This window comes from Ptychodera flava, chromosome 20, assembly GCF_041260155.1.
Source record: "Ptychodera flava strain L36383 chromosome 20, AS_Pfla_20210202, whole genome shotgun sequence".
In the NCBI taxonomy this organism is placed as follows: domain Eukaryota; kingdom Metazoa; phylum Hemichordata; class Enteropneusta; family Ptychoderidae; genus Ptychodera; species Ptychodera flava.
In genome coordinates, this window is record NC_091947.1 from 10,412,229 (window position 1) to 10,424,450 (window position 12,222).

At 36.5% G+C, this 12,222-nt stretch overlaps 1 protein-coding gene across 2 annotated transcripts in view; it reads right to left on the minus strand.

Moving 5' to 3' along the window:
- Nucleotides 1–12,222, minus strand: part of LOC139119995 (polycomb group RING finger protein 3-like) — an 81,011-nt gene that overhangs the window by 6,631 nt on the left and 62,158 nt on the right. For both annotated transcript variants that reach the window (XM_070683977.1, XM_070683976.1), the window contains exons 3-5: nucleotides 6,953–7,049; nucleotides 1,814–1,869; nucleotides 338–397 (exon numbers count right to left, since the gene is read on the minus strand). In XM_070683977.1, coding sequence (XP_070540078.1) covers nucleotides 338–397; nucleotides 1,814–1,869; nucleotides 6,953–7,049 — 213 coding nt within the window. The remainder of the gene's footprint in view (nucleotides 1–337; nucleotides 398–1,813; nucleotides 1,870–6,952; nucleotides 7,050–12,222) is intronic.

Here is a 12,222-nt window from a genome sequence, read left to right on the forward strand (position 1 = left end):
AAGAGGCAATCAACGGGGATAATTTATGTCCCGTGTCGCTCATTGCCTACCCACAATTATCTTAAGTGATATGATCAAATGCAGAGTTGACCATAAACCTCAGAGAGGAAAAGGTGCAGAAGTAAAATATTTCATCCTAATTTTTTTACTGTTCCATTCTTGTTTTGTACAAACTACTCCTCAGAGTAACCCTCATGTCTTCATTGACTTCATTTCATGTATGGTTTGAAATCTGCAAGTGTTCGGCTGGTTGGGTAGATAATGACGTCCGTGAGATGAATTCATAGAGAACAGATCTTTTTATTTACAAGCTGAAAACCAAGAATCAGCATATTACCTTGCGTTGGAGGTTGCATTCCCTGGCATTCATAAAATTCTCTTTCTCTGTTCTCTTCATCTGCAATGACAAATAACAAAACGAGGCAAAATTAGTTAATAATATACTGTAATTTCCATTTTAGCATAGCCATGCTCATTTCGTTCAAACTCATAAATCAATTTACAGCATGATTCATAAGAGTAAGATAAATTGTAACTTGCATACACCTGCATTACAACCAAATAATCATCCGCGGTAGCATCAATAATATGATATTGTAAAAAGTGTCGGATCATCATGGATGATACTCTCATTTCTAATTTTATGTTTAATATGGGCTTGCATCAAGAAGTACCGGTACTGATATCACAAATTCATATGGCTACAACCAAGTTCAACATTTGAAATCAATTAATTCTTAAGTTAAATCTTGCTTCAACTTTCAGAGATACTTTGAAATCAACTTCATTGTATACTGTATAACAGCATGCACAGTACTACATTATTATACCAATATATATTGCATTCTATACATGAAAGTCCCACGTTAACATGATCTGCATTATGTGCTGTTTATCTTGGGTTGAAATTCAGTGACATCTGACATAGTAAGTGTTGCTGAAATGCTACATGAGGTGATATGAGATTCCACTGCAGTAAACGCCCTACTGTTTAACCTGCCCATTACCCAAATTAAGTTTAGTCCAATTAAATTCAACAACTCAATACAGAACTCAAGATTGATTCTGCAGGGAAAAAGGACTGAAAATACAACAATGTAAGATTCTGCATTAAGAATCAGAATTCAACTCTTGTAAATAGTACAGTCTGGAATATTACTTTCATATTTACTGACAATTCTGGTAGTAACTAAATTGCAATAATGTAATTCTTTTCTGTAAGCTAAACTGCTGAACAAAGAGTGCTGCTGCACACACTGGGATCTTACGGTAAACACTAAGATGATTTACAGAAAAGGAAGCTGGCATAGACACCTTTCGCTAAATCAGCCACTAACAGAATGTTATTAGATTCTGTGTGGGCTTTTAGTAGACACTCTATTGGATTTCATGTATGTTGAATTCACAGTGAGTCTGACCAATGACTTTCGCAGTGTTCAGCAGATACAACACAGCAGGGTTAGTTACACTTATACAATGTTAAAGCTTTTAGATTTGGCATCACAATTGGAGGAAGGAATCATCTATAAAGGAACATGACCCTCCACTGTTTCATGACCAAGTCACTACATTTTATGCACATTTTATTCTGCCATTCTTACTTTAAGTGTGATTTGGGATACATGCATAAACTTTATTAAATCAGCTTTCACAGCCACTCATTCAATCAAATATGTTATATTATTCCATTCACCTTTTCTAAAATTGATATTTTGCAGATATCTTTCATAGGCTCTTATGAAAATATTCATTTTTCATTCAACAATATCCTGAATACCATTGACACACACATACTGAATAATTTAATTCTTACCTTCTTGAAGTCTTGGGACCAGCTTGTACACAATGTCTTGCATAGTACGGTCATGCCTACCATGAAGAGAAATCACAATAGTAACACATTAGACACAACAACTATGTAGTTGTTGAAAGGATCCCTTTTATCCCAGCATTGTATAGCCTACAGAACAATCTCCTCTGTTGCCATAGCAACACATTCCTTTCAAAGAAAACTGAGGGGCGGGATATGAGATGTTTGTGTGGGTCTGTCAGCAAATGACTTGATGTTGACAGAATACGTTAGCAAATGTATGAAAACAATGGGTTTTAATAGCAGAGCCTATCAAAAACCAGGCTTTAAAGTGGGGACTCTAGACTCCATAACTGGGTTAATGGGCTGGACTGAATTCTGAAAATCAAAGTGAGAAATCCAAAATTTATTTTCCAATACAGATGTGAGAGACAATAAAATTAAATAACTCATATTAAATGCTGTTCCAATTGGTGTAAACTATCTATAAAAGTTGACCTGAATTATATGCAGGCCTGTGAAATACACAAGAGGGTGGAATTCTATTTCTCCATGAGAGAGTTTCAACTATTAAATGAGATAAGACACAGTTGACATATCTTAGATCAAAAGTGTGGCCAGACTGAAGCTTTAATGGCACACAAAGTGAAAAGCTACTGTGCGCTACTCTTACCAGCAAAATATCTTATGATGAAAATTAAATAACTCATATTAAATGCTGTTACAATTGGTGTCAACTATCTATAAAATTTGAACACATGTTTGTGATGTTAAACTGCCATCCACTTGATTGAAGATGGCACCTTATGTGCAGAATTGGTTAGAGTGACAGGTATTGAACCTACACAGGTATGTGATTGCCATGATTCTGATCAAATTCTGTACCTGTTCAGAAGAATACTGATAATAAAATTCAAAACTGAACTGCCTCACCAGTAGTACACGTCAAATAGGTGAGGTACACACAAACATAGCTAAATGTCACAAGTACCTGGGCATCAATTATCTCCTAAACTTATTGCTGAAGATACTACGCCCTCAGGAGAATTAATTAGAAGACAGCAGTATTCACCAGGGTTTTGAAAATTGAAATGTAGATTTATACATTGCCTGGATCTGTTGACTTAAACCCCAAACAGTTCTTGCAGTGTGATGATACTGAACTATGATAAACAATACACCTCTGACAAAGGTAGAGAAGAGTTTTTCAACACATTTACATAAACATGCACACAGATTAATCAAATGATTTCATTTAAATGAGATGATTTTACTGATACTAGGATATACGGTAAAACTTTCACTTGAAGAGTATGAGAGATGTTTACAAAACACAAACTGAGTATGGCCAATGCAAAGTAATACTAGTTAGACAGTGGTATGATACACAAAACACACAAAAGAGGACTGTACCACCTGTGTTTTCTATAATAGTAATGACACACAGATTGCGCTTGGCTTGCTCTACATGAATGATCAGAGAGCATGTCGGAATTTTCATTTGAGTCAATGCAAAATACCCTGCATATTTTCCCATGCCAGTGATGCTCCACAGAGAGTCAAAGTTCCATTATCAAAACAATTACATCTGTTTGAACTGACACAATGAGTACATGGATGAAACACAATACGTAGTGTCCTCTCATCCATCTTGGTCTCAGGGCCTATTACCAATATTACTTGTCATCACAACCAACACTGGGCTGGAAAGTTTACACAGGCGTGAGTACAAAGACCGGAACACCTCATAGTAAAGGCTCAGGCTGCAACATTGACATGTTTCAGTCTCATGAGGGCAGTCATCTGACTACTTGTCAGATTTCTATGTGGTCACATATTCTTTATATATTTTGGAACAGCAAAGGAGCTTTACACATTCCTTGTCTCAGAAAACATGCATACAATCCTGCACACGTCTAACACAGATCTAATTTAGCATAACAACCTCTCCACCCGGAATGAACTCCATTAACTGAGCTTACAATAAACCTGAGTATTTGCACATATTGTGCTAAAATGCAAACAGTTTATTGATATGTATTGACATCAATAATATTAGCTAAAAGCCAGAGCGGTTGTGTTGGGCACATAGCCAACAACTATACACGGTGAAGACACACAGCAGAGTATTGTGGGTGTAATATGACAGAACCTTATAGCCCTGGCGCACTTCCATAACACCCAGGGTAATTGCTAAAGGGCAATAGTATATCCTAGAGCTACAATGGTTTGTACTTTGTTACACTGTAGCAGATGCAGCACTGCCTGAAGGCAATGTTGGCTGCTCTAGAATGCTAAGAATATGTCATTGAATGAAGATTTGGTTACGTTTTAGGGCTTAATGTCAAGAGTTTCCATCATTTCTAGTTCATTAATACAAGGGTCCCATGTTCTCATCTTATTTTTATGCAGGTGTACAGGTGGTAAAGTTTGGGGTGGAGTTTCAAGTGCTCTATAGTGCTGATTACATCTACTGCAACCAGCACATCTGAGAATATTGTGAGGTATAGTATGCACCGGTATGTACGAAAGTATTCTGATTCAATACTATTTGGAAGTACAGCAGAAAAGGACAAAAACCACCCTATGGCATCACCTTTTTGAAAAATTTATTTTTAGCGTAGTACTTGCAATGACAGAGACAACGACCTATCCTGACAAGACCTTGCAATTTGTTCAATTTGTTCACTACTGCACCCTTGCGTACATTAGCCGTGATTTGGAAAATTCATTGAATGGCTGATGGTGAATAGTCTTGGATTTGCAATTTAGGAGGACAAACTGTTACTATGCATATGAACGTGTGAGAGTATTTAATGACTGACACAGTCAAGTTGAGAGAATTTGCCTTATTTGCTACATAGCCTGTTTTGCATCATTACAGCACTTTAACTTGCTGCTATTGGATAAATTTACTGAAACAAACACCTCCACTGCAATATCTAACACCAAATAGAGTCTGAGTGGAATTATGGAGTGAATGGCCTGTAGTTAACTGAATACTTAAGAAGCTACGGTACTTTTACTAATTATGACTACATTTCCTCATATATTCCTGTTATCGATGTAATGCTGCTGTTTAAAACATGTAGGAAGGTTTTCCCACAGGCATGATTTTTGATAATGCTTATCAGTTCAATAAAATCAGCATTGGCCGTTAGAGCATAATCCACACGTATACACTCCCTCTATTCATTATTAATCTCTAAGAACATACCTGAAACTACAGATCCTAATTCATCAGGTTCAATCTGTCTTTCATAAGACCATGACAATGTAAAACATCTGATGGATTACCTACTGCACACTTCTGAAGTCAGTCCCAAATATGCTGTTTGCCTGACTATTAATTTGAACAAATGGTTCAGAACAACAAAACGGCACGATGAAACATGACAAAATGCTTCTCAAAGTTTGTCACAAGCGGTTTTTTCCCAGCATTTTAGTTTTCATTTTGGACACAAATATTTCAAGTTTTTGAAGTGTAAATGTGTCAAATTTTTAACACACACAAAAGGCATGCAAAATCAAACTTTATTTTATAGTAATGATTCACTGTAACAGACTACAGGAAATGGGCTAGCTTTACATGACATTTAACAGGATTCATAATTTATAAGATGCTACGCGAAAATAAAATAATACGGGAACATTTGTAGGTAATGACCGTGGTACACTTTCCATTGCAGAATGAGTCCATTTAGATTTCTGACTGTATGACAGATGTTTTATTTTCAAGATTGAGCCATGATGTCTTCAAGGCATCAATTCCTCTTAAGTTTATCTCTCTACATCGATCATTCACTTTGCTGTTGAAGTTGTTCTTGGCACAATGACAAAAGTCAGCCAAATACCCATCCATCATGTGCTCCTCAAGACGTCCTTATCAACTGTCTGGCCACCTCCTAACTACTTTCAAGGCTGTCTGAGGACTTGCTGTATTGTAGCTTTTTTCTGATATAACTGAAGTACAGTACTTTTCAGATATGCTAATGTGTTTATTAGTGCCTAGTCATTTGAAATTGTATCTTCAGCAGAACCCATGTGTTAATCAATCACATTGACCTTCATGATTGGGTTGGGTGAGCGGATAACAATTCAGCTGTCATGTCATTTCTCAAAAAGTCTCCTGTGTTTAAAATTCCTTACATATCCTGAGGAATTGAAATTTTGAAGACTGGAAGACAAAATGAGCCATTGAATAACAAAAAAGTCCTATCAATGCACAAACTAATTTTACAATTACACAGATTGGTTTCATCACTTTCCAACAGAAGAAATCAAGGCGATCGATGCTCAGCACACAAATAACTTCTTCATAACTCAGTCACACCCTATGCTTCTAGACAAAACAATTTAAACAAACAGATAGATATATGGCCACTAACTTGCCTGACCTGATAAACACCTCATCAATTTTCAAGTAAATCTCCATATCATTTGGGAAGAATGAATCAATTTCCTCTGATTCACTTTCCACACCTTTTTTGAAGAATGTGAATACAAAAGAGAAACACAGTAAATTTTGATATCATTTAAAATGGTGTCAAAGAAAATATGTAAGTTGTTTTTCCCACTGAAAGTGGAACTCTCTATAGATCTCAGCCATTACAGCAATAAGGCATATTCTGCTTGTGCAGCTTTTTTGAGGAAGTTTACTATAATTCTACATATTATCAAAACCAGCTGTATGAAGACCAGAGGAACTTTACTCTCTATTATAACTCAAGGAAACACAAGACTGAACCTACTTTAGTCTGTGTAAATCCCTAAAATGACAGAACTGATGGCTTAGACAACATGCACACTCACTAACTCAAGTCTATACATTGAATCAGCACACTTGCTGACTATAAATCAAGTACAAATTTACTGTACAATCTGTACTTATACTCGAGAAAACAAAAGGTGGATTGAAAAGCTGCAGTTCACATTCCTCTCGTTGAATATCTTATGCTGATATGAACAGCCAACTGATTGAAAAGTGAAGAATAACAGAATAATTGGTTACAAGATCCCTGAACACTTCCTCCTACATTCAAGTGTCCTTGTCGATCATGGCTATCCAGCTTTACTCAAAGTAATGACATCCTGGATAAGAGTATCATAATTCAAGCATAGAATATAGATTGAGCAACTTACCCAATGTAGTGTAATGGATGACTCTGATGGATAACAATATGGCAGGTGGGACAGGTGTTGTGGTCTTCTAAAAATTTCACGATGCAGCTTTTACAGACTGGAAATGAAAACGACAGAAAAGAGAGGCTTAGTTGCTTTCATTTTGTTATTCTTGAATGTGTATGTAACCAGCATGAGCAGAGGTATGACTGGATGACTTTGCACAAATGGGTAACGAGGATTAAGTAGGTTGTAGAAAGGAAAATCGTTCTTGGCGATGACCCTGATATTTTCAAAGGCTAAAGTTATTACGGTGGATAGCATTCAATGTTGAGTGGGTGAAATTTGTACTGAGATATTATTACTGGGTAGTTTGACTCAGTGCAGATGAAGTAATCCTAACTACATTACAGTCATATACATATACATTTGATAGTTCTTCTCATATGAAGCTTTGTGAACAGAATATGACCCCGAGAAAGCTGACAGTAACAGCTTGCTTCACATGAAGCCATTTAGCAAATTAGAATTTTATGTATCAGCCATATTACAGCTGATTCTATAAATGAGAGGCATATCAGCTGCATAAACTCAGGAAATAATAGCTGCAGCATTTCCCACTCAATCTTCTGTGATTGAATAAAACTCAACGAACGCAGTGACTATGGGCTAATTTTCTCTGATATAATCATCAGTACTGATGTACCAGTCTGAAATAATGCTTAATGCCACGTCTTTCAAAGGAAAATGCAAGTTGAACCATACTGTATTGTAGTTATAGAACCTAATTGTTCAATATTATACCTTCAAAGCCCAACCAGTAGAAATGACACTGCAAATGTAAAATAGGAATATACATTCTGGAATATATAGATGAACAAATTGTACCGTACAATGCAGTATCTTGTATGTGACGTCAAAGAGATGGGAGTGCTCCACTTGCCAATCAAAAATGTGCCAAGTGTGTCACTGGATAGGTAGGAATTAACTGTGACTAATCCATTTCACACTTCATTTCTCACACTATGACACCAGCTACACTGAACTGAAAAGGTGTCTTTGTAAGACACACTACCTGCCTGACCTTAAGAAAAGCTACTTTTAGCAATGTTGAATACCTGTCGCTAACAATACAGGCAGGTATAGGCACAAATGTATACATGAAATCGACATAGTTACATGTATTGTGAATACAGGTTTCCATTTCAAATATTGATATGTCAAGGTTACGTCTAAGAAATGCTTTAAGTCAATTTACCTAGGCAAACAAATTATGCATTTCATCTATTCAATTTTTCATTTCTTTCTTGAATTCTATCAAAGTAGGATTTGCCTTGCTGAAAACACTTTCCATACTCTACTACAATTTCTGTCTCCATTGATTTCCTTTCATCAGTACGTATATTTCACACATCAATATTATTTCCCTTCACTCAATGATCCCCCTCCCCATTCGGATTTAGGTTTGTCAGGAATTTGGTCGATCTATCTACCACTTGTTGTATGATCTACCGGTACTTTTTTTACTCAATTCTTGATGTCAAAATATTTTGGGTATACAATTTATTTCACATTGTCACATAAGGTTTACATTCAAGCTATCAAGCACTTTGTAAGTTTCACAATATCAATCCCATCATTATTACAATATTGATATTTCATTTTGAGAAAATTGGCACATTGCTAAATTTGGTATACACTGACCAAGGCATCAACAATTTTAAGACAATGAATGACCTATGTTGAGATCAGACACCTACATTTTGAGATGAAAATTATCATGTCTCCATTTCAATACCAGCTGAGGAGTGTTCACGTACACAGAAGAAAAGACACTGATGCAAAGCAGTATTCACTGACACAAATGGAAGATAGAACAACCAGACATACAAGTATGTATACAGAAAGCAATGCTCCTTTTACAGAGTAGCCTTGGATGGCTGAATTCAACAGCACTTGACAAAGTTTAAACCAGTAGTGAAAACTCCCTTCACTAACAGCTGCCAATCACTGTATGCCTATTCCAATTGGCTGAGTACAAATGTCAATCAATTAATTTCCTTGTCCCGGTTTCACCCTTTACCTAAGTAAATAGCTGTAGCAGCTGGTTACAACCCTGACACACATTCCTAACTTGTGAAGGCTAGCCACAAAAGTCAAACAAGGTTTCACTGGGTTCAAGGTCTACTTTGATTAGCTTACCGCAGTTTACTGTGTTAAATGCTTTATGCCAAACACTATTGTTGAGGGTGAATCATTTCCACAAACTTTACAGACATTAAACACAAAAGAGTATAACCTTTAAAACAAGTCCGCTACACGTATCTTCATAAATGTAATTTTACAATGTAATTCTTTAAATCCTTCTCCATCTGTTGTGGTTTTAACAGTGTGATGAGATTCAAACTAACATTTCATATTGTACCCTGACATACAAGATGTTAAATTTAAGATATCTATATTATACAGTATTTTTTTTTTAGAGCATTGAAGGTGAGCAATTTTTTTTACTTTAGTTTTTTACTTCAGTGGTAACGAAACATTACCACGAAACAGAGAGCATGAAAGTCAAAGAAAACATATTGCAGGAGTATGTTCAATGGATAAAATTGCCTTTCAAATCTGAGAGCAAATCCATAGGAAGGTTTTACATTCACAAGTTCTGGAGATAATATGTTGAGGAATGTAATTTGTGAACTCAACTTTAGAGTCAACTTCAGACTCCAAAGGCACAAGTAGATCACATCTACAACACTTACTATAAAAACAGCGAGTTAAAATGGCTTGTTATAACAGACTGATAGGTGTCATGTATATAACATTGTGGGGACTCATATTAAGTCTTAATGCTGGACCTATCATACCATCTTTTATTACAGCAGGGCTGTAGAAAATTTTAGTTACAGGTGGCAAAAATGCAAGAATAGGCTGTTAGAATTAGTGAGTGAGCACATATTTGTGCAAAATATCCCTGTGTTTTCATCAAACTAATAACTTTCACAGCCGGTAAATTTCTTGTACCCTGTTAAAGGTTCTGTCCCTGAATGTGAATGTCAGGCATTTGAATAGTTTCACAAAACAATGTGAGATCCATTTGTAATTCATTACCTGGACACCCAGTTACTGGTATCAAGGTTTTAATGCCTTGTGTGATTGGCGAAAATGGAAGTATAGTATACTCTGTACTTCTCCTCCAAATGCCATTCCGCACTTTTCCAAATGCCATAATACAATCCTCTCACCTTTACACTTTTACTGCTAATTTATGAGCTACTAATGACCATACTTATGACTCATTATATCCTGATTTACTGTAACTGTATATCAACATATTGTACAAATGATTTACATGTACTGTATAATAAATATGTATAGGCATGGAGTTTTTTGAAGGATTCACCATCACTACAAACCATGGCATAGCAATATTGCTGTATATCTTGTAACTAATGCCAAGACATTTTGGCCTCTCTAATTTAGTGATATCAGTGTTCTAGCATGTATATCATCTCTTCTCTGCCAATTTTTTGGTCTGTGTGCCCACACAGAAATGTTACAGAATGGACCACACATGCTTGAACAATGCGCTCCAGAAAGGGTTGACACTAACTCCCTTCTAGTCTTTTTCGACTTTGTTAGATGTGTCTACAGTGTAGAAAATAGAGAGGGACATGTGACACCAAAGTGCATACCTACACAGTCAGCAGTTTTCACTAAACCGTGACAAATCCTAACAAGTCAACACCTATACAGTGAGAATTGTTGCCATATTATTGCTGAATACCGCTTCTAAAATGTCAAATTCTCCAACTGATGGTCTGTTTCCGTCGGTGTTGTGGAGAGTTCTCATGCAGTCACCGTTTCACAATGCACTGGTTTTCAACATGGGAGACTTAGCACTGCCTGTGTGTGGCACCTGTCAATGTGCGGACCCACACAGTTGTCTACAGGATCAATTAGCATAACTGTGCCATGTTGACATGGGCTATTGAGACTGTTTACAATGTAATTAAACACACCAGCCCACTGGTGTCAATCCTGTCCTGCTCATTTGTATGTACTCTAACCCAACTAAAATAACAATCAGCAATTAAGCTAATTAGCTCCATGAAAGAGTACTGGTGACATCTTCCAGCCACGCTTTTAATGTTTTTCTACTTCAGATTTCAGTGGTCTTTTATGCAGCCAACAAGCCTCATCATGGCAAAAGGTGACACTGACTGCATTACATAACCTGCAGGCAGTAAATTTCTAGCTACAGCATAAAAGGTTGTAAATATATCAGGCTCCTTTTTGCCCAGAGAGAAAGAAGACTGTAAATTCAATTCTGTGAAAACATTTTCCATATGGATTTGCCAGAGCATGGTTAGAAGCATGGAGTGAGCATGTAAATAATATCTTTTAATGAATAAATCTGTTTGACATACTCATCATATTCACAGATTCACATCGACCATGATTACATAGACATACTCTTACAACAGTTCTGAGTCAAATTGGTGGTTTGAATCTTACTAATCGCATTACACTACATGGGAAGTCTTTCATTTTTAAAAATTCTGCTGGCGGCAGGTCAAATTTTTTTCTCCACAGACTGTTTTGAAGAGAGTATGCCGTACTGATTTCATAATTGTGATTACTGAGGAAAATCAAATCATACATTGAACACGATGGAATTAAATACAATATACCCGCATCGTCCAAATCAATTGACAGTATTAAAGCCCAACCTAAAGGCCAAGACATGAGTAGGGCTGATATATTTAATAATACATTGTTTTACGATGAGGAATTCACTGTAGGATTGCTACTATACACCTGGTTTGTAAGTGATGAAAACACAGCTCTAAAACTCTGTATGGCCCAGCCCTCAGGATGGACACCTCCACTCCATTGATACATTTGTATGAGGATAACAAACCACTGTAGATGTACACTCGTTGTGTGCATCTTTACATCCACAGTTTATTGAGACTGACAGTTTATCACTTTGTGAGTAGGAGCCATGGATAACAATGCCACTGTGGCACTCATAATCAGGAGCTACATGCACATGTAACTTTCACTTGATGAGTAGGGTACGTTTAATCAGTGTTGATATGCAGCTAAAATGATGAATATTACTGAGGGGTTCACAAGGTAGTTTTGAATTCCCCTTACTACACTCCATGGTCCAGAAAAGGCTGCATGCAGTGCTGTTTATTATTTCCTTCCATTTAACTACGATACTTTCTGGGTGTGAGCAAAACACTGGTTGACAACAGATACCATATGGGTAATCACAGTCTGTT